Source organism: Harpia harpyja, chromosome 3 (genome assembly GCF_026419915.1).
Source record: "Harpia harpyja isolate bHarHar1 chromosome 3, bHarHar1 primary haplotype, whole genome shotgun sequence".
Taxonomy (NCBI): Eukaryota; Metazoa; Chordata; class Aves; order Accipitriformes; family Accipitridae; genus Harpia; species Harpia harpyja.
This window is the reverse complement of record NC_068942.1, coordinates 53016546-53040853: the sequence shown is the minus strand read 5'-3', so window position 1 is coordinate 53040853 and position 24308 is coordinate 53016546. Positions and strand designations below refer to the sequence as shown.

Below are 24308 nucleotides of genomic sequence, written 5' to 3'. Positions count from 1 at the left end.
CCCGAGCGCCGTGCCTGGGGCCACAGCGCCACCTGCCGGCGCCGCCCCGCCCTGCGCCCGGCTGCTGCCCGCGAGGTGCGCGGCCGCCCCCGGAGCCCGCAGCCCCGAGCCCCGAGCCCCGAGCCCCGAGCCCGGAGCCCGGAGCCCGGAGCCCGGGCAGCGCCGGGCGGGATATCCGGCCCCGCAGGCCGCCTCGGTGGCAGCCGCGGGGAAAAAAAGGAAACCGAACATCCCTTTGTCGACGCACATCGTAGCAGAATTACAGACGGTGCGTTTGAAGCCGTTAGAAGGCGCGCAAGGTAGGAAATTGTATTTATCTCAAATCGTAGGTAAGATTAAATTGTAACAATGCAGTACCTGCTTCATTCATCACAATTTAATGACCAAAACAATGCCCGATTTTTTGGTGGTGTTTTTTTTTTTTTTTCATAGCAGTGCCTGTGATTCCATCCCATTTATATAGTAGCCTGATGACAGCAAGCAAGGAAGGAGCCACCTTTATCATCCAGCCACCAGCTCCATGACTGATCCCTGCCTGGGAGGCAGCTCCGGTTTGGAAATTGAAACCTATGCAAATATAATCAACCGCAGCAGCTCTGGAGTTAGGGACGAGACTACAGCTCGCTCTTGACGCAGAACTTTCCCTTCTCGCCTTTGACTTTTTGTCAAGGCGTAATTATCAACAGGCTTTGAGATCGAGGCCAGCTCTCGCCAGCAGGTGTAGCCTAGATCTGGTACGCTCGGTTCTGCTCTGCGGACCCAGCTGGCCCAGGCAGCCAAAGGCAGGAGGCTGCCTGCTCTCTTGTACTTGGGGAAGGAGCATCTGCAGTATCGGTGGTCCGTGTAGCCTGTCACAAACATAAATCTGGGTCCTTACTCTCCTCAAGTCTCGTAACAGAGGGGAAGTCCGAAACATAACTTATCCCTGGCTGAAGGGCTGCTGCCCCTCCACAGACTGACTAACACGGAGTCATTTCTGCGTAATCAGGATGGCCTAGTTAGTTGGAACAGAATGCAACTAATGATGTACATGTACTCAGGGACACAAACAGCGTTACAATAGTTGCTTTTCTCATAATCTAGGATATTTCCCAGAATATACATTTTAATTAAAAGCTTTAGACAAAATAAGTTCTAAAAAATAATAGGGAAAACAGGTCTTACAACATGGAAAATCTGTTGTGAAACTCTGACAGACCATGAAACTACACTTTGAAAAAACAGATTACAACATAAATTATATCAAAACAAAGGATGAGGCTTAATATGCAATCCTAAATCCAAATCCAGGAGTACTCAGTGAAAGAAATAAATTCATAGGATGACAAATTTTAACCAATACAAGATATTTTTCAGTATTTTTCATCGTTTTATAAGATGCCCATGAAACCACTTTACATCTCTTCCTAGACACTTCTTACCTTTGTGCTTTTTCTCTTTTTCTTTTCTAGATTTACTTTTTTTTCATCATTCTTAAGGTGGGAAAGAGTCTTAACAGGTATAAACTTCAGTGGAGCTATGCTGATTTATACTAGTTACGGGTCTGATCTAAACAGTATCATACTTACAATGAAAATTCTGTAAAATCTACCCAACTCATGCTTTGGTAATGGGAAATTGAACTACTGTATTTCCCATTAAAACTACTTGGAAGTTGAAAACCCATAGTCAGCCACATTGAAGCTAAAAATTACTGTACAAGAATTCCTCAGAGAGAAAAGAGGGGAACAGAACAGAAAAAAAGGGGCACCAGTATAATCTAGCCTCTGCCTTTTGACCAGCTGGTTCAGTTTTGCAGATGTAATAGTTTTGTACTGTGGTAGCAAGCTAGATGTTGCTAAAAAAACTCAAGCCCCAACATGACATAGCGTAAAGCTATTCTTATTCTATGCTGCTTAGTACAGAAACAAATGTTTCTAGATTGTTATTGGATGATTTGTAGCAACTTCTATAGTAAGGTTTGCAAATAATCATAAAGCTCTTCCAATACACCACACAGAAAATTTTTAAACATTCACCTTTAAAACATTCAGCTTGCCATTTTGTTTCATGACAATTTTACAGATTTTCCTAGGGGGAGGAAGAAAGTTTTAATGACACATCCCTGAACAAAGCTAGAGCAAAAATGGCTTAATTTGAAATTTGGCATGTACAAAGTTATTTTTTGCAATCTAATTCTATTTGCTCTGGATGGATAAGAATGAAAAAGATAGACAATTGTAAGTACCGGGGGGTTGAAGCTGTAACTCAGTGTGTCTGCTTTGGTGTCTTATAGAATGAAAATATATTAATTCAGTTGTTCTATAGAATTAAGCAATTAATTAATTAACTGAAGAATTAAAAATAAATTTGATGGGACAACTGAATATCCTGAGACTTCCTCATTAATGACCAGAACACCCAAGTTTTTTGAATCATAAGACATGAGAATTCACTTGCTGAGTCACTCAAAAAGGGCAGGGATGGATCAGCTCAGAGGCCAAAGGCATGCACAGATACTGGGCTAAGGAAGGATGTACCTGAAGTGTGCCTCCCACGCTTGTTCTGTTAAATATACAGGGATACAAAAGATACAGATGCCCCAGCTGCTGCGCAGAGCTGCAGGGCTCCCTACACCCAGTACAGCTGGTCAAAGGATCTTGGGTTAGGCAGCCTGGTTGTGTCTGGCATGTGGGATAACAGAGCGGGAGAGCAGCTGTGGTGGTGTGCTGCCAGTACAAGAAACCCTGGAGCATGGCAGCGAGGCCTACAGAGGTGGTCAGACGAACAAGTCTCACATGCAATTCATTACATTTAATAGGACTGTGTGTGTTCTGTCTATCCCAAGTGTGTGTCAGAAAAATTAAATACTTAACATGAACACAGAAATAGGCAGTCTTTGGCGTCCCAAGCAGTTTGTGCCTGACTCCATTCCTTTTTCCTGTTTTGCCGGATCCTGTTTGCATATTCCTCCCTACTCATGGCAGCCATTCAGCACACCTCACTGCTCACTACCTGCACCCCATGACTGCTTCTTGTCACAGCCCATGAGTTCCCCACTCCCTGTGTCTCTCCAGCTTCCACAGTCCCCTCCTGTGCTTTCCCGTTGAACTTCAGAAGCTCACCCCATCTCTGGCCAAAGACCGACCTCCTTTAGAAATAGATATCCATTAACTTCCCACTTCCTAATTTGCAGCAGCAGACCCGAGGCTGATGCTCACTGCCATCAAGGGAGTCAATCAAAGAAGTATGGGTACCCACTGATCCTAGCTACATGCTCCCCCGGAATTGGTGGCACACCCAATGCTCATGGTTGAAAAAGGACAAAGTAGAACCCAGGAGAAATGTTATAGACTGTCAGCAAAGTAACGAGCAACTGCTTGCTTATAAGCAACTTAAAAACTTCTGATAACAACTACAAAACTAGCAATAACAACATAAGTGCTTATGATACTGTAGAAAGGCTCCAGCCCCTGATGATGTCCGTGCACATTCTCTTAGTTTGTCAGGGGTGTTGCTCAGACATATTCTCACTGGATTCTGATTTTCTGAGCAGCACACAACTAAGACCTCCCAGAAAAGCTTTTACTGTCACAGTTATGAAAATATGCATGACTATCAAGTGAGTCACTTAAAATTATGCACAAATGCCTCTCAACTAAGCTAACACCACTTCTTGCACTTTTAGTTTCCTAACTTCATTTCAGTAGTTTAATTTTACTTTTACATTACAACCTCTCTCTTTTTTTGGTCAGATAGGAAAGTAAACAGTTCTGATGTTCAATAATTTTAGCACTTCAAATGATCTCATTTAGTCTTTGAAGTTCAGCTTTCATTAATTGAATGGAATGGGAAAGGAGGGAGTTTCCATCTCAGCTGCAGCTATCACTTTACAAATCCAGCTTTTATTAAGACCCCATTTAGAATGGAAACAGACTAAAGCCCAGTTATGTAATTTTGAGCTTCAGTTTAAGAGATAGCAGATTTATGGTTACCAAAAAAACAAAGAACGTGAAAACACACAATTTTGACTATATTAAAAAATGCAACTTCTTTGGGGTTTTTTTTTTTGGTACACTAAAAGCAGCAGTATCTTAGACGTTTTTAGTATATTTTTGATGTGAACTTCCTTTAGATGGGGAATTTGGATATGGGCACTTAAGAAAGCTAGCATTAACATTGCCAAAATTATGCCATAAAAAAAGAGGATGCAACTGCATCCAGTTAACACCATTATGAAAAGTTTTATGGCACTCATCCTAGACCAAATTTTGGGTTTGCTTTTTATGGAAAAAAACCTCCTAGATTTACTGTGCCTATGTGGCACAGGTAGCAAAATTATTTCAATACCTTTTAGCTTGTAATTTTAATTTTAAGCTGTGCAGTGTTAACACCGGTCAGTTTATTAGTCTAACATTTTCATTTAACATGTACACTGGCCTATACTTAAGGCACTTCTGGTCATTGCATGTGTAAAAGTACAAAGCCCTTCTAATGACTTGAAGTAAGATTCAAATAAGATTAAAAGAGACACGCCAAACTATTAAATGCAAACATACTAAAATAATCTGCCATGGTAGTCAAGAGTGAGGTGGAAAGTCTACCGTATTCCACAAACCTCAGTGTGGAAGCATCAGACAACAGTGCTTGTTAAATCACTACCCCAGACCTTTTTTCTCTCTACCTTCCCTTTTATTACACAAAGGGAGTTCTCTTCTTTAAAGAATTGGTTATGAGGCTGTGTGCTTAAAAATGAATGTCCAATTTTGTTGCAAGCAGACAGTGTTGTAAAGTTTGTTCCCAATTTACAAAAAGACTGAGCTCACGGAGGGGTCTGTGTACAAGGATTGGCTGGCTCTAAGGGCACTTCTATCACAGAATGCATTAAGAAAACCCTTTGTCTAACCACAAAAGGACTTGCATATTAGTCTCAGGAGGAACACATTCCTGCCCATGGACTTTATTTTCAAAAGGATAAAAGTGCACTTTCTTCATAGGCAAAGGTAACTCAAAGAAATCCAGGTACTCAAGAGGATGAGGCTGCAACTAACTGCCACGGTCAATTTAATTGGAGTTAGACCCAGAGGCAACAATAAAACCATTAGCAGTACAGATGATAGGGATCCCCAAGGAACCAAGATGTCACAATGGAAAATATTCTTTGTGTGATATTGTCAAGATTCTGTGGCAGACAGTGACCTCAGAAACATACAACTGACCAAACACATCAGGAGGATAGTAATATTTCAAATGCAGTTCAGGATGCATTCATTCACAAACACTTCAGAAACAGAGCTTAGCAGCTTTCTGCTAAAGAAGTGCATTTACTCAATAACCCCAGCTTAGGAAATGTGCAACTTAAATGTTCCCTCTAAACAGGGAGAAGATAAAGATTAAATAGTTTTCATAGTGGACATACATATAAAGACACATCTTTGTCTTCTACTATATATTGACTAGTTAAGCATTTTTAAGACTGTTAAATTACACAAATCTTTCACGAGTGCCACCTCGAGGCTTTGTGCCCAACTACCACACACAGAATTAGAAATGGCTATTGAATGTATTTTCCCTAATGGGCATCTACCTAATCAGTCATGATTTATATGGTTATGGAACGGAAAGTGGTAGCACAGGATGGTCAGTGGCTCATGACTTTTCCTGGCTTGAGAGTCCCCAGGATGCATTCTGATGCTGGAAACAAGATGCATTAATATATGAAAATATAGAGTTATGTCAAGCAGAGCCAGTCAGACATATCTCAACTTTTCAGGGAGATTTCACTGGAGAGCTGAGAGTACTTCTAGTCTTGAAACAGTGAGGACAACAAAGCACAGTTCTTACAGGCCTAGGAAAACACTACAAATTAACTCAGTTCTAGCTTTGTCTCTGAAAGTTGATGATAGGGTACTCATAATTTTTGCAGACCTTTTGGTCCACTACTGAATCAACAGATTTTGCTAACATTTCCAAGCTATTTTTCCATACTGTATTCTGACTAGAGCAGGAATGGCAGAGAAGATTTTTAAGAAGTTCTCAGTTTCCTAAAGCCTTCTAGCTAAAAAAGCCAGAACCATAAAGGTAGGATAGGCTTAAAAAGCATGATAAAAAGAAACATGCAAAGTGTTACTTTTCAATCCATTAAAAACAACTACATTTGAAGACAGTGAACCTGATTCTGCAATAAAAAGTTCACTGCCCCCATGGGACTGTTGACTTTATTTCTGCTTCTAGACAAAGAGCAGGTTAAGCTAATCTGAATATAAAGAATCATTCCTAAATGTATCTCTGTAGATTACTTAAACCTTTCCACAATGCCACAAACATAATTCTTTCTTTACCCTATGCCTTGTCTTACCTTTTGCTCAAGGTGAAGATCTACTTTCTGTTTAAAAGAACTACCACAAGGCCTCTGCTGCTATTTGAAACTTTCAAGATCTAAAAAGGGATATTCTTAGTATCAGCAGATTGACTGTGGGGCAAAGATAGATGCAAGAAAAGTAAGCCAAATGCTTCCTAAACCCTGTTCCTGAGAGGTATATTCTTAGATAGCAGACAAGCTTCCATCACCACCGGTAACATTTCTCCCAGTCTTTTGAAGGATCAGTGAACACCTAGAACCACAGAAGCAAAATCCATGGGCTGGAAGGACACTGCTGGGAAGAAGAGATTCATGTAGCCCTGAGGCCAAGACAGCTACACATATGAATGTCATATAGCAGCATAGGAAAGGCCAGTGTCATTGTGCCTTTGCAAGCATTCAAGAGTAGAGAGAACTAGTGGAGAGAAGGGAGAGGAAAGGGAAGACTGTCTGATTCATCCATCATTTAAAGAATCATCTGGTATTAACTTATCAGCAATATGGATTGGTTGTAAACCTCCAGAGATGCCATCTGCTCTGGTGGCAATAATGCCAGGCATACAAAATGGCTGCTGATCGCTCCTCATACTGACATGGCCATGCTTTCTACCTGAGATGTAATGTTAACAGGCACAAAACCAGATAAAGTTTTAGGCCTCCTGCATTCATTCAGGTGAGAACAGAGTTCATGCTGAGAAAATATGGGAGGCCGGTGCTGTATCTCAAAAGCGGTGTGTGATTCAAAGCACTCCTGGGAATCAAGTAAATAAGTAAATTAGCATATCCTTCTTTGTATGGAAAAATTTTACATGTGCCTTCACATTCTAGATGACAGAAAATAATTCTGCTTATCTGCCTCCTAAGTTATCACGCATACTAATTTGAATCTTAGTTATTTTCGAGGCAATATTTCAAATTGTTCCAAGTTTCACGTCAGGTGCGGCCTGGCAGCAGCAAAGAGGGAGCTGCAGCCTGGCCTCAGAGAGAGCCCGCTTGCTGGATGGAAGGCGGCCTGCGCAAGCCCTCTCGTGGAGACAACTTATACCGCCTGAAAACCACTGCTGTGCAAGCTAGCTAAAGCATCCTCTCAAACTGGTGAAAGCAATATTGACAAAGCCCCACCATTTTTACATGAATAAGTTTTATCGCCACTGGGTTACGCAGCCACAGCTATATTGGTTAAAGTAGTAACTATTTTCCAGCGTTGTAATCAGTACTGGCTTTTGTCAGAAAACCTCTGCAGTGTAAATCTGTATTCACATATTTCTAGCACTCACTCATCTCAGTCAGCATCCCTAGTCTGTGTGAAATTTTGAGGTTGACTAAGAAAAGATTCCCAAGGAAACAATATTCAAACTATGGAGTGAATGGTATAAGCTGCAGAAAGGAGAAACACAGGAGTTAAAGGATACCAAGAGCCCTGAAAATGAGACAGAAACAGGAAGGAAGAACAGGCAATAAGGAAATGGGGCGTAAACAGGGAGAAAACAGAGGAAGAGGAAATATAAGAAAATGACACGATAGTTCTTTTTATTTAGTTAAAAGTCTGATGTTCTTTGGGTCATTGGGAATAAAACAGGCAGGCAAAAGCTCTTAGGGTTATAAGCAGAACAGTCAGCAACTGTGATATTGTGAGTGAACTGAGTCATGTACAAACTTCTGAATGATCATCCAAATCTCATCTTTGAAGTTTATCATGCTACTAGGATTGATCATGTTGTTTCTGAAAATATATTTATTCACAAAGAGCAATGCCTCTTATTGGTAATGTCTCACAGAAACTCTCACTACTCTTAAAATAACTTTTTTTTGAGTCATTTCTTCTCTACATAAAATCCAAGAGACCAAAGCAGCAGCTAGGGAGTAAAGGTAAGTGCCCAAAACATCTTCTAGTAGAGGGTAAGTTTTAAGTTTCTCTTATGTGTCACAGCATCAAATATCCTAAACAGAGGCCTTTTTAGATTATACCCTCATGTGACCCTGTCTAAGTCAAAGACTTGCCATTTCTAGAGATCAGCTAAGAGATGTGAATGTTTTTAGGTCACATACTCTTGTTTCACTCAGCTGGTAAACCTGGGACGCTGGTTTATGAACACAGTGTACCCAGAAATTTGTAGCCAGCAATCTATCAAGGGAAGGACAAGAACAGCAAATAAATCTGCCTGAGCCGAGAAAGACAATGCCAGTAACTCTCAGAAAGGGGGACTTCAACTCTGCAGCAGCAGCTGGAAGGAATTTCTGGATTCTGGAGGGACCCTCAGTATAGCACAGGAGAGGGGCCTGTCTTTGGTAAAAATACCAGGCACCAAAATGACTTGCTATGTCCTGCTTAAAGCATAGTGGCACAATGCTGCAGTATATTCACATCTATTTCACAGTCCCAATTTTCTTCTTTTGTCCCCTCTGAGCAACTCTAAACTAGAATAGAAAATGTAGAAGTTAGTTCAGGACCTGCTGTTCGTAAGTGCAAATTTATTATTTATTCTACAGAAAACCCTAAAATCAAATCTCCTGATCAGAACTGTCCCTTTTCTTTTGATATGAAATGTTTGTTATGCAGCAACCTTGATCCAACTCTGTGGATAATGTGAGTCTATAAACAGTATCTTCATTTTCAGTGAAGCTAGTTGTCTGATGCGCTTTTTCTAAAAATGCTGCCGATATAGCTATTGATGTTGAAGCAACTTACAGTGACGTAAGGGTACTTGGAAGTACTGCATTGCCTCTTCATATAATTATTTTAAATGTTGTGTTGGCAACATACCTTATTTTCAGATTGTTTTACAGCTAACGTATGTATTGATTATGAGCTGAACTGCATCTGAACTGCTGAACTGCAAAGATGAGCTAATCTTCATTTGCAATTTTCCCATATAATGGACTCTGTAACATATTAGTATACAGCTTTATTCTGCTCTGAAAAATAAATAATTATGGATGACCATCATTCCTTGGTTTGCATACCCTGAGTATTTGGGCTTCAGACAGTGGACTGGGGGTGGGACGCCCTTGTGCAGCTGTTACTTCTGCCAATGGTCAGCTGCTACCTTGCACGTGCACTGGGCATCACCGGAGGACACTCCATTGGAGCCATGCTGGCACCTCCCCTAACTGGTCCCAACATTTCTTTACTCTTCGATCTCATAGTTGCTAGAAATGAACCTCATTCCCCAGCATTTAATTCCTCAACAGGTGCACGTAGTATACATACACCATGGTTGCTCCCATAGCCTGAAATCAGAGTGGTCCTATGGCATGACGACAATTAAACAGAGATTTGTGCACTTCCAAAAAATTTACCTTTTCCCAAACAAAGAACAAATTGTGTTACAAGAATGAAATTATCCAAATTGTATACCTTTACCCAATGGCACAAAATGAATTCCACAGGATTTTCAGTGCCTTTTAGATAAAAACTAAATTCATTATTTTTACATAATATTTTCAGTAAGTTAGCCAGTAAGTGATAGATAAAGGAAGAAAGCCACTATATTCTTGGCCTGATAGTCACAAAGCAGGATTAAACACTGCTTATTTAAATACTATAACTATAGTTCTCTGAATAATAATAAAAATAGCAGCTATATTTGCAGGGAGATAACAACTCTAAATTTTTTGCAGAGGATAGGGGGTTTTTTTAAATATATTTCACAAAATCTGCCGAAGTGCACATGCAGGTTATGTTTTTTAAAAAGTTTAATAATTGGCATACACATGATATTACTTTTCAAAATCAGAACAATATTTCAACTTTAAATTTGTTGGAATAAAATACATAGCAAAAAAATTTGGGACTACACTAAAGCAAAAAAGATCTTCGCAAGGAGGAAAGATTCTAGCTTATGATTTATTTAATCTCTGAATTTCTAACAACTATGTTTGTAAAGTTATGTGGGTCTCGTTCATTTGAGAAGGAAATTAAAATGTCTGTGAAATAGGTGCAGCAACAAGTTTTGGCCTCAAGAGGGCGATGTATCACCATGTCTAAAAGTTTTCCAAAATGAAGGAAAAAACCACTTTTTACTAGAATAGAACAGATGCTGTTTGCTTGTGGGTAACTGCTAAATATAGCCACCTCTGCTATATCATTGACATGACTTGAGATATAATGACCACGATTCCCCCTCAAAATCTGAACGTTTAATTCAGCATTTCCTATTACTCAAGGCTAATTGGTTAGAAGAGGTTAAGTCGGTCACCTCACAAGAGATATTTTAATTCTTTGACCCATGAACTTGTTTTGCAGTTAAAATTTCTGAGTTGAAAAACAGGGAGAATTATGATTGCCACTATTCGCTAAATATGGCAGCAGCAAGGAGAGATTAAGATTCACCACCTCTTTTCTTTACTCCATTATTATTCTTCTAGTTTCCTAATTTAGCCTCCTGTTATGCACTCAGTTCTTGTTCACCTGCAGTCTCCAAAGAAATCCTGTCACTATTAGTTCCTCCATTAATTGCTTTTCTTTTGCTTCATAATTATTCTACCCTCCCTTTTAGATAGTTTCTTTTTTCAGTGGTCTCTAGTGGACATTCCTTTACACCCTCTTTAGACCCTAATTCTGACTCACTTCTTTCATCCCCAAATTTGGATATGTTTACAGAATAAAATAAAAACAATCTCTGGTCTTTTTTCTTTTGTCATCTTATTATTTTTAACCCCAGAAGCTTTGCTGTTTCTAACAAATTTACTATTTTTTTTCTGATTTTATGTACCTCAACAGAGTTGTAGGAGGTTTGCACTGCAATGCATACATGAGATTCACCCTAGTGAAGTTTGGACTTACCTGAGCCAATTTTATGCTAGCTGCTATAGTTCAGTTGCTGCTAATAGTGCAGTAGTATTTACATTTTAAATTACCCTGTGTGTCTTTAGTCTTATACAGCACAATGAGGAAACATTCATGTCATCAGATGCTGGCATCAGTAGGGAAAAAGCAATTAGTAATATTCGGTTAACTGTGACTTGTACATCTACACTGTCTACTACCAAAAATCTGTTTGCTTGTTGGTTCTCCCTCTGTCAGCCTGGAGAGATTCCAAACATTGTCCAAGGGAAATCAGAGGCAAATCTAGCCCTGGTTCGGGCAACCTTACTTGACCCGCATGAGAATCAGAGTTCAAAATAAGTCTTTACTAACAATAAAGGAACGTTCAGATGAGATTCCAGTTTGATTTGCTAAGGACAGCTCAGCTGTTTGTGAGGATTATCATCTGTGCTCCAAAACCTAAAGCAAGGATGAGAAAACAATTTTTTGCCTTTCTGGTTGCTTTCAAGATAACTTTCAAATACCTGCGTAAGCATACAGACAGTCTGAAACAAGCCTCTGAGAGACTGTTTCCTGCCCATATTTACCACAAATTATATTCACTCTGATGCCTAATGATGACAACTATGATTTAAGAGTCAGCATGATTTAATGTTTCATTCCTGATCATAACATACTGGAAAGGATGAAGGAATGAAAACCAGTTTCTGCCAAAATATATAAAGATACACAAGAAGAAAAAGATATGAACATGTTTTGAGGAGTTATGCAATAATCTTACATAAGTAGACTTGCTCTTTCTTCTCAGGTTAATCCTCTCTAGACCCTTGAACATTTCTCTTGCTCTGACTCATCTCCAGCATGTACACATTTTAAGGCAATGATGCGTTAACAACAGTAGATAGACTGAAATTTTATTTAGGTGGAAGTTAGTAGTAATGTATTATTTAAACAATTAAATATTTAGAATACAGCATAGTGATTTTGGTATACTGTACCTTTCTGAAATATCCTGTACTTCCTCACAGAAGATACATAAAACATAAGTATCCAAGAGCCTAAGTATATTATGTAACAGAAGAGCTAGACCTTAAAACATTGGGAAAGGCATATCACTATGAAAATATAAAGCAATGAGCATTCTCTCTCACCCCTCCATATTTACCATATTTAAGGGAATATTAGAAACCACAATTTTAAATTCAATAGTTTTCTGTTTAATAATGGTGGCACTTCAAGGAGCCCTAAAATCAATACAGTAACTAGTTAACAGGGTAGTTCAGAAGTTATCTCAAACTCTTCACAGCCCACCTTCTCCTCAGTACCTGTCCCCTATAAGATAGCAGTTATAGAGGATTCAGTCCTGACCAACACAGGAAGATTCCTCTTAAACCACCATACGCACTCTGAAGTAAATTCCCAATAGCAATTTGACACTTTCTGTCTGTGTTTTGAAAGCTAGTGCCATCACTGCAAGCTTCCAAACCTACTTCAATGGTTTCTGAGTGCCTTTCTCTATCTCCATGAGAGAAGTGAAAGCACTGAACAATCCCAGACAATAAAATGTGTTTGCACTGATAGAAAGGAGTCAATCATAAGATCATCCTAAGTCAATTCTGATTAGTTCTCCAAGTTATTGCTGTGTCCTTTTTAAATCTGGAGCCTCTGCTGGCTTTCCAGGTAGGTCCCCTGACACGCACTGCTCACCTTTGAGCCTGCCCTTTGCTACAGTGAGAGCAGGAATTCTGCCTCTTGCAGTCTTACTATTCCCTTTCTCCATCTTCAGCTCTGCTGCACCCTTTTGCCTATTAGCAGAAATCCAGAAGGTAAGAAATAATCCTTAACCTATTTCTAGAAAGTTTCCAGTTCACAAATAAATAATGCGGATGGCTCTGGTGCAGGCTTGTGCCTAGGCTGTGATACAGATGATTAAGACACGACTCTGGGTTGTAAAGCCAATGGTCACTTAAAGCTGATCTGAGTGACTGCATTAGAATAGAAGAGGAGGGCTCGCAGAATCATGTATGCAAAAGCAGCTGTTCCTCTGTTCATCTAAGCTGTTAGTAGCCATCCCTGAGCTGTGAAGTAGTATCCAACTATGTACACAACAAGAGAGAATCAGGAGGCTTTTTGCAGCCAAAGGTCTCATATCAGATGTGAGCCAAACACTGGATGTAGACATATCCCTTACAATCAGTTCTAAATACTAGTAAAGACATACCCTCAAATCAATGCTACCAAAATTATTTGTGAGCAGATTTTTTCTATTTCTCTCTCTCCCCTCTCTCTGTTCTTTTTCCCCAAATTATTTGGAATGACTTGCCAAATACTAAATGTAAAAAAACCCTGATCTGAAACCGCTCACTGCCAAATCATTCTGAGCTCTTTACATTGGAAATTCAAACAGTTCTGAACAAGCATATGCTTCACAATAGGTATGTTTCATTAAGGAAGCATAATTCCTGCAGTCAGTTTTAGATGTAAAGTTACAAATTCAGAATTTGCACATCTTACATAGAACTTGCTATTTTTGCAAAGATTGCTGGTGATGAGCTCACGCAGACTATTTGTGGTAAAGCAAATGCCAAAGAAAAGTAATGTACTTGGAGGAGCTGTTTAAAATTCAAGCAAACTGTTAGGAACTAACTGTTTTGGAGGAACAGAGGGCTCACTGTATTTCAATATCATCTTCTAGTAAAGAAGTATTTGTCTGAGTAAAAGTGAGAGTTCCATATGTATACTACATTACTGCTTAATAACAGTTTAACCAGCTTGAAAACTGAGGGATGAGCTTTCAAAGCAGGGGAGTATCATCAGACTCAAAACAACAAAGCACAAACTTGACTCAGTACAAAATGTGAAGTGACATTTTCAGTTATGCTGCACAAAGCAGCAAGACTGCTGAGAAAACTGCTGAGTTGCCAAGGAATTTCTGGATCTGATACCTCTTTCACTTACTGTTTTTTATAAACTGGTTATCAACCAAGAGCAGTATTTCAATCTAAATTGTATGAAGCAGTACAAGTAAAATTCAGAGATGAACAAATTTTGGCAAGCACTCTATCTATCTGGAAAAATATGCAATCCATTTATTTTAAGAGGGTCAGTATTAGAAGTACTGTTGCTAAGTTATTGAAAGCAAGAGGGCTAAGGGGAGCACTACGACACTTTAAAAATCCTTTATCTGGTAATCCAAAATAAGCCGGTCCTGTTCCCTGTTATCTTCACTTTTTCCACCTGTTCTGTCATTACTGATTTCAGTTCTGTTTTTTCTTTGTTACCAAGCCCCATCAGTGTTATCAGTTCTTATTAGTTTTTCACTACCTTAGCCCCACAGCCCAAACTTCGTTTGTCCTCTATGCATGCTTTTCCTTCTAATGATGAAAATCACCTCCAAACACAAATAAACTTTGCCTCCCCTAAAGCTATCCAGCTTCTACCTTAACTGTACTGGTGTGTTTTCAGTCCATTCACTGCCAAGAAGCAACTCTGTCCCCTTTCAAACTAAACAACACAAATTCTTTCCCCTTTGTGTCAGTTCTCCAAATATTTTCTAACCAACTGGCTCTCCACTGCCCAACTGGACTCCCAGCTGTGTCTCCAATACAAGCTTGCTCTACCAAGGCCATTAACCATTTGCAGAAGCCTATCGTTTGGTTACCTTTTGTGACTACCTTCTAAAAATGCAAATCTTCCCCACCCAAACACACAAGCTATTTGTCACACTAACAAGTTTAGCTCCAATACTGCACTCTCCTTTGTAGACTGCACTGATCCTTAGCTCCTCCTAGACAGGAAAATTATTCCCATTACTCCAATAATTTGGAAAAGGGATCTTTAATCTCTGCTCCACTGAGGCATCTTGGCTTCAGAGGGGATAAATGGTTGCACGAAGGTGAGGGGATCCCTGACTGGGTCCTGGAAGGCAGCAAAATCTTTTATCCAGCTCTTTGCTGTAGGATCCCTGGGGCATGCTCTACCCCAAAGCAGAAAAACATGCAGAGCAGCATTATTTCATTCCCTTAGCACATCAAGAAAGTGGGTAACCAGTGCCAAGGCTGACCGGGCTCCCCAGACAAAATACAGAGCCAATGGAGTTGAGGGCAAATTCATGAAATGTGATGAGCTAGAAGAATGGGATCGATAGATATCAAATTGCTTCTTGCAGAGGAAATTCAGCTGCCTTTTACAGAAACGGAGCCTGTGATAAAACAGGCTATAAGTCTGTATAACAGGAAAAAATCGGCAATTTGCTTCATACAATTAACCCTGAGGCCTGCAAAGCAAACGCATCTTCATTTAAATGGAGTGTCTTGCAAATGGTTACATTTCTACCCTTTGTAATAGTGCCCCCAAAAATCAAGTAGATGGGATTATCATTGACCACAGATTACAGCACAAGGATGCCAGTATAGTTAATCTAGTATTGCTTTCTAGAGAAGGAGATAAAACTGCCTGAACAAGGTTTTTTTATTGTTATTATTTTATTCACATAAGATGATTGAAAATGCGTTGTCATTAGATCAGCCCAAGATCAGTTTTTTCTTCCAGTTTTTCAGTTTGCAAATAAAAATGGGGGAAAAAATAAATTATTAGTATGATTTTAAGGAAAACTTAGTTTTCTTACAGAAAGTAAACCTTACAGCATTCTGAAACTGATACTGTGGAGTCCTAGTGTTACATATGAGAAGTAGCAATTGGCCATCTTCTTATAGCAAAGAACTCTATTGACTTTACCTGTGAGAATGATGTTGTTATATCTTTTTCCCCTCCAGTTAGTATAACAGAAACTACAGAGCTTAATCTGCATTCTAAAAATTCATTTGAGGTAGCTACTAAAAGCTGAACTATAATAATAAGAGGAACATTCAGAATTTGTTATCACTTGTTCTCACATTTAACTCCAAAAAGTAATTTCTGAAACATACAAGGAACTGCCACATAAATTGTTATGTATGCCAGAATGGAGGTACCTAGTATTAAAGGCATGAAAAGCATGTGCCAAAGAATTAGCTGCAGTGCAAGGCAAAATATGGCAAGAGTATGCAATATTTATTGTAAAGCAAGAAAGTGATCCTATGTAACAACAAATGGGCCAGTCAAGCAGAATTCTGTTTGTAGGTAGACAGACAGATTAACAGCATGATAATACGCATGCAAGGACATCTGCTTAATTTGCAAGTATGAAAAACTACATTTTATCAGTTTCTGCACATGACTATCCTCCATATAACTGAGAAATGAATAAGGCTTCCAATAAATGCTTTAGCATATGTTCAACAAATTGCTTACTATCAAGATATTACCAGATTTATACTAATTCGAAATTATTCCCATCATAATAAAATACTGAAACTTCCTTGTTTGCCCTATTACCTAGCTAAAATATGACTTTCAATTATTTTGAGGCTGCCAGTCCTTTCTAAGATGTTGCTATCCCAAAATGAAAGGTTATTTTAGTTTTGTTTTACAATCTCAATAAATAAAACAATAGGCTAGACACTTGCAGCAGTGTAACTAGATTACTAATGGGCATAAGCATGCTTCTTCTGTCTTTAATTAAGTTCTCATTTCAGAGATCTGACTTCTTTAGCACAAAACTACCACTAACAAGAGTAGTATTGAATTATTGCTAAGACATGTATTCACGCAATTAGGAAACTCCATTTTGAGTTGGAGACTTCTTATTAAATAACAGAATTAATGTAGATGGCACACTTTTGAGTCTCTGCTAAGGGAATTACAAAACAGGAGATCTAGCAAAAGAAAGGACTCAATTGTGACTCAGGTATGGTATTTTTAGTTAGATTTTGTTTACAATACTTTATAACATCACATAAGGGAGGAATTTTCTATTTTCCTATTACTTATATCAAATTAAAGTACCTCAGCAAGACACCATAGTGTTACTGAGGCAGGATTTACCTTCGTAAGAGCTCTTGTATTGCAAAATTGGTTCTTTACCAGTCTTACAAGCAGAAGATATAATTACTAGCAACAGTGGAAAAACTCAGGTGAATAAGCAGCTTGGGAAAACCTTATATTTCTTTAAAATATTATAATATTATAATTGCTTTGCAAAACATTTCAAAACTTTTCTCTTGATTTTTTTTATTCACCATTCAGGAAGTACATTTTCAAGCCAGATGTAGCTAGCATACATCTTTCTGCATGAAATAAACATGAAACTTTCTTGTGTGCGGCTTTTAAGGGCATGGATCACTGAGCTATCTCTCTTCCTAGCAGTGCTCTTTGCATCTGATCTTCTTTCTGCTTAAAGCCTTTCTATTCTGAGCCCCTTCCCATAACATACTTCATAAGATTATTTTCAAACTCCATGACCAACATTTCCCACACATTCATCACAACCAGGAACACTGAGAAATTGTAGAAAAAGCAGTGTCAGCAGTAGCAAAGTTCCTCAAGGACAAGAGCAGCAGCTGTAATCACTAGCTAGAAGGGTTTACTCTGGCCAGAGAAGAGCTAACTACCTTTAATTGCTGTCAGGAGCTCAATCCACTCTCCAGAGGAGGTGAGGAGGGGATGGGTATGGAGAGGAAGTGGGTGTTTACAGCTGCAGCCAGTTGTTACAGCTGGTTCTTATTCCTCCATCCTGGCAGGACTGAACTGCAGCTGCAGGGAATCACACAAAGACAGATGATCCCCCCCAAAAGAGAATTACTTTTTCAAGAAGTTTGAGAAAAACGAACATGATGATTTGAGAGGGTGATGCAGAATATTTCTCTGCCACCTGCTTCTTGCCAAAAGGATGCTAGTCAGCGTCTAGTGGAGGGAGCTGGTCCCTAGACACTCAACAATTCCATTCCTTAAAACAGGCTTTTGTAGTATCATTTGAAAGACAGCATCTTACGTATTCACAAGCAGCTTTGATGGGATTTGTTGCTTGCACAGGGCTCTGTATCCGTCAGCTTCATCTGGACTAATTTTCAACACTACACAAACTTAAGCACAGAAACAGCTTGCACTTATGAAGACGGTTCTTTCATGAGAGTCTCAAAAGATGAACCCCAGCCATCAGGATGGAGTCATTAAACACTGCCCTTTAGAGCTGACTGCTTCAAGGCTGAGAGCTGCTGCTCCCTCCTTTGTTTAAGAAGAAATTTCTCTTTTTGTGTTTTCTACCCTGACTTTATACTCAAACATCTTTAGCTCAACTACTTTTCTACTAGTCATAATACTTCCAATGTCTTCAAAAGTTATAGAAACCACACATCAGAAGAAGCATTTACTGAAGTTATAAAACTAAGTTCTTTTTTCTTAGCTCTTATGGAGCTTGATAACACAGAAGATAATGCAGATACCAGATTTAACATTTAGATGCCAAGATCACCCTTTAATGCCTATGTCATGAATTTTAAAGGATTTTAAAGTCTAGTAGAGATGGAGTTTTCTTTTCCGACAGCCATATTACTAAACTACATTGAGGATGGACATGAAATGTTCTGAATATGAGAGTTCTCCTCTACAATGGCCATGAAGTCAAACCCATCAGAAAATTGAAAGAAAAATTTACTATGAATGTAAGCTATTAATTGTATTACTGAGATGGCTAGGTCCTTATTTGATTATTCATTCAAATTCACCTCCCTTTCCAAAGTTTATCTTTTTTCTCAAAAAGATCTCTCATAGTGTTAACTACTGTAAACGTTTCCACTTTATAAGGAAGAGTTACTTCTGAAGAAGTGATGCCAGAAGCCAAGAATGAAATCCTATCTCACCTTAAGTTTAATGGGATAGTATATTATTGCTCTAGCATATTGCACTGTTAAATTGCCGTTATTTAGGAAGGATTATTTAAGTAAAATTAAAAAAAAAAAGAAAGAAAAAAGAAGAAAAAGAGACATTATTCTTAGTTCCACCACCACTGTAGGGAAATAATCACTGCAAGAGAAGAGAACTGATTAAAAAGAAATGTGTTTATTATGCATGAAAATTATTCCTCTATTCTTGGACTAAAGCAATTCTCTTTTATAAAGAAAATAAGCAGATGATATTAAGTATAACTTCATTCAAATACAACAAAGATCCCTGATTTTCCAATGTTTATTTTTCACTTCATTCAAAAATAACTTATCGTATACCTGATCTTGGAAAAGAGAAGCTCTATTGATAAAATAATGTTTTGCCAAATTTAAAGGCATTGGTGTAACTAAAATAATGTAGGCAAATTCTGTAAAGTTAGCTGCAGTCTATTATAGCTACCATGATCACTGCTGTTCTCTACCCCTAGCAGTCACTAGATGTGACTATTTTCATCATTAAAAGAAAACAAGAAAGCAACTCCACCCCTGCCCACAGCTCCATCTCCATACACAGGCTTATCAAGAACACAGCAGAAGAACACAGGTTTATTGCCTTACCTCAATTTTTTCCCATATGGTTTCATAATTCTCTTGGTGTTGTATATCTTGCATCAGTTGATGAATTAAAGCTGATTTATTTGAGGCAGAAGTATCATTCTCAGTGGGCTGAGTGACAGCAGTCCTTTCTGACTTTTCTTCAATGTATTTTTTAATGCAAGATACTGGCATACAAAGATCTTCATCAGAGAGAATATCACTGAGAGGCCCAGATTCAATACTGTCACCTAAGGAGGATGCTATATCACTTGAAGAGCTTGGTGAAATTCTACCCATTTTTTTGTGCTTTTTTGTCTGATATGTTGGATACATTTCTGAATCTGAGTTCATTTCTGACAGCTCCCAGTCATCAATGTTTTGAATGGTTTCTCGTCTGGGCTTTTGGGGCAGCAACTTTGTCAAATTTTCTAGTTTTAAAGCTAATACTTCAGTCTGTTTGAGATGTGAAGGAAGTGCTAAATATTCATCAGATCCATACCAGACCTCACCATCTTTACTGTTCTTCTGAGTATAGTTTGGTGTTGAGGAGAAGCTTTTATTATTCTTTCTTCTCAGTAGAAGAGGTGATGAGTTGGTAAGCTCAGAACCAGCTGAGGAAGCACTCTTCTGGCTACGCATTGGTGAACTAAAAGGCTCAGTTTTACCTTGTGATTGCCCATTTGGGTCTGCCTGGTTACAAGATTCTGATGATGCAGAAGAATCTGTTTCCGTCTCCTCCAGCGACTGAGAGTTATGAGAAGTAATTCCATTCTGTAGAGAAGAACGTCCTCTTTTTTTGACTTGTATTGGTGGAGCTGTTTTACACATACCTCCAGGTGTTCTGCCAGCTTTCACTTTCTCTGGAGCATCATGAGACTTCTTGTGCTTTGATTTTTCTTTACAGGTGTAGAAAGTAGACTTTCCTAGACTTACAGGACTGTCCTTAAAGTGATTATTTATCGTGTACTCGAGATTTCTATCACCTATTGTATTTAAGCAATCATATGACTGACTAACTGCAGATGCACTGTTAGTGTAGGGTGACTGTAAAGCTAGGCAAAGCTTGGACCTGTCTGGTGGATCTAACAGTGAGGGTGTACTTCTACTCATTTCATTTTTAACTATCTGAGAGATTTGCCTTTTTAAATCATTGGCTTCCATGTAATCTTTAAACACATCATCTTTCAGAAACAGACCTCTTTTTGGCAATGTAGGCTGTGTAGGGGAGTCTTCATTATAGTTAAAGCAGTCTCTTATGGACCTCTTAGGAGTTGAGTTTTCACAGTGAGAATGTTTGATTTTTTCACTGGTGTGCTGTGGAAGATTGCATTCTGGGTTCTTTAATGTGGAAACTGGTTTGCTGTCAGTAGGTAAAACACCATCTTCAAAGCAGGGTCCTTTAGAAAGAGAGGAGTTTACAGAAGAAGATACTAGTGAGAGCTCATGTGGTGCTTTCCTGTCTTTGCTTTCTTCTCCATCTTCTGCTGAAAGAGGTACCTGGGTTTCTTTCTCATTTAATGTTTCATTACACTGGGAAGCAATGGAATCAGTTGCTACTGCAAGTAAACCCACACTTCTGATAAGTCCTGGAAAGTCCTTATCCATCTCACTGTAGTTCCAGGATTCAAATGATTTTGCTTTCCCTTGGCTGGAGGTCATATCATCCAGAGCACCAAGCAAATCCTCACTAGGACTGTAGTCAGATAGTTCAAATGCAGTAATACCACAATCCAGTGACAAGTAATTTTGAGAACATTTAATAGTTAACTGTCCAGAATCATCAACTTCAGTTAAAGAGTCAAGACGGTCCTGAAATAAATGAAGAAACGGTACATTTTTAGAAGACTAATTTTCATATACAGCACAGGCAAGTAACAAACTATCAGCTTCTATGTTTCACTGCCTAATATCTAGAAAAGCATTCATCACTGACCTGCCTGTTTTTGCAGTACCCTGTAGATAAGCAAACCATTCTAAAGTTTTTGGGAATTAAGAATGGCAGTAAACTAAAAAATGCTTAGTTTCAGCCTGGTGCAGCAAGTTACCTAAAAATAGCAACTCACTTTTGTATTGGTGTTCTCCTCCTTAAATTCTGCCTCAGTTCTACTTACTCTGTAGCTGGCACTCAGAAATTCCATGCAGCAGACTCATAGTATTTCCTGTGTTAACTACCTCAAACAGAATGGAGGGGATCTTGGGGACTGCTGAGTATATCAGCCACCTTCTTAATCTTGTGTTCTCAGAAATCCATGCTGCTCTATGATCTTTCAGTTGATTGCCAGAATTTTTTTTCCAATCATCATCTAGCAATGAAAGACATTTCTTCCCATATTTATGAGATAGTGGTTGCTAACCACATTTCACTTTTTCGTAGCATTATCAACTGAGGATTTATCTGCTGGATATTTGGAGCACAAATGAGAACAGCTCAAGAAGAAGAAACTATAGCCTGGAATCCTAAACCTCTGGCCTGCTATGTCCCCTTGTCAGCATCTTCTCAATGGAAGTCCTTCAATTTCAGAAACACAGACATAACCAGAGGAGACTATCTCAGATGGCAAATGAGATTTTAAGATCAAAGTCAAATTAATGTTTATAAATATTTTGGTGACTTATTTGAAGGACACTAAAAAAATCTGACTACATTAAGATCTGAAAGCAGCCTGATATATAACAATCACAGCAAAATTACGTTTAGTCAACATTTTATAAGCATATTTTTAGTAGAAGATTTAATGTTCTAACACCTAGGCAGGCCTCGACTATTTCTGGATGCCAGCACATAATTTGAAACCTGAACATAGGATCAAATAATTCTGAAACAATTTCTGTTCTTATTTACACTGGTGTACATCTTAAGTAATTCCATGAAACTATTTAGAACGAGAGAAATTGGCAGAGCATGTCAACTGGATAAAAGAAACTGAAAAGCAGAATTTAAAATAAAAAAGCCAACATTTAGCCCAAGTGCTTACAGAAACTACTCACAAAACATCATAAAGGGCAGAAAATTAATGTTTTAGGATTTTAACTTTAGGTGCCTAAATCAGTACACTGGTGTTTCTTCTCAGGTTTGGTTTTCATAATAGAGTTTTTTAAAGCAAACTTTTGAGTATCCACTAAATAGATTCCTGCCTGAATTATTCCCTGGAACACCTTGTCTGACTACACTGTCTAAATCCAGTTTAAGGACCTTAAGCATCATGCCTGAAGAAGGTGCAATAACCCCACAATCTCTTCATCTCACAACAAGCCACTTGGATTTTGGTCTGAACAAGAATAATCTCAATAAAGAAGGTTGTGCCCTGTACTCTGTCCACCTCACTTGCATTAGTCAAAGTAAAAATATAAAAAAATCCTCCAGCTAAAAATATTTATAGAAAAGATTGATTAGAAAGTTATTTATCAACCATAATCTTGGACATTGAAAATATCTTCTATTTAGCACATTCTATCCAAATGTAGAACCTATGCCACAAATAGTACATTGTCAATAGTGCAGAATTGAAATGGGAAGTTTCTATAAATCTGTCAAATTTATATTTTGGAGCTGCATTTATTAAGGAAAATAACTACTAAACAATGATCAGTATTACAGCTGCATTTTCCCTCTAATCTCAGGAAAAGATTAGAAACTGTAAAACCATATATAAATCAAAACCATTTCCAAGGCCCTAAGGGCCTTGATTTCTCCTGAGTAATGAGTTCTATTCCTTCGTCTCTTAAAAATGTGTTTATTAACATTAATAAAATTTACAATCATGTGCATTAAACAACCTTGTTTGGTCATTTTCCAAGCAGCCTCTTAAATGTGTGCTTCAGAGGAGCATTATTTAATGCCAGTATTACCATGTTTTTATTATTGTTGTTATTTCAGAAAAATATTGTATTTAGTTATTTGCTTGGCTACCAATAGGAATACCTTAGTTCAAAAAATTTGTCCCTTTTCACATAGTAACGCTTCCTGTAAAGCTCTGTAGGTTGTTTCCAATACCTTCTTGTATTTATATTTAAACCAGCACAATTCTGCATTTTCTTTTACTTTTTCAAATAAACTAATTTAATTTGTAAGATATTTCTTTTGTGACTTTACCAACTGTTTGGGAACATCAGGATTCACGGTATTTTAACATAGCCTTATACTGATCCTTTCCCTATTTTCCGGCTTTATCAATTGTGAAATAAAACTCACAGGTTGGGTGCAGCTGGACAGAACTCAGGCTGTACAGAACTCATTTTTGTCTCCTTCTTATCTATCTCTGGGTAACTCCTGGAGGAAAAATTGTCCTTCAAAATCTTAACTCTCCAAAGTTTTTTATTAAAAAAAGTATTTTCTTAATTTGACTTCTCCAACATGGCAGGCAGCTTGCCTCACTGGTTCCTCTATTTCCTCCAAGCCATGAAACTTTTTGTGCCCTTTCCTGCTGGCATCTTATTCAGTATGGCGCTGCTGAGATAGCCAAAAGCACAGTTACTGCCTGCCCAGTTAATGAGCTGGGTTCCTAACCAAGCCAGTACAGCCTGTGCTGTACACTTTCATGTTTTGGTAGCTACTCAACCAGTGTTATCCCTGTTCATTATGTTGAGGCTAACTTGTGCACATTTATGTGTGTTACAGCTGCAGTGTAAATATAGCCCAAGCGGGACTGTTGCACTATGATTGACTGTGCAGTCTCCGAACTGAGAGAGTAGTGAATGTTATCAAGATGAGACTGTCTGACTGAACACGAAAGAAACCTTGGCAGATCACTTCTTCCATGGAGCTCCTCAGTTAACATTGGCAGCCAAAGCCGCTCTTCACCGTTACACAGAAGACAACTGACTTAAGGAGCAAGCCAAA

At 38.5% G+C, this 24308-nt stretch overlaps 1 protein-coding gene and 1 long non-coding RNA gene across 5 annotated transcripts in view; one reads left to right on the top strand and one right to left on the bottom strand.

The window, feature by feature from the left end:
* AKAP6 (A-kinase anchoring protein 6) overlaps positions 1-24308 on the bottom strand; it is a 298890-nt gene that overhangs the window by 170407 nt on the left and 104175 nt on the right. For all 4 annotated transcript variants that reach the window (XM_052782579.1, XM_052782583.1, XM_052782582.1 and 1 more), the window contains one exon: positions 19490-21277. In XM_052782579.1, the coding sequence (XP_052638539.1) occupies positions 19490-21277 (1788 nt within the window). The remainder of the gene's footprint in view (positions 1-19489; positions 21278-24308) is intronic.
* On the top strand, positions 209-23539 carry LOC128139742 (uncharacterized). The gene is made up of 2 exons (XR_008234494.1): positions 209-299; positions 21843-23539. It is a non-coding gene; the product is annotated as an uncharacterized LOC128139742 (long non-coding RNA).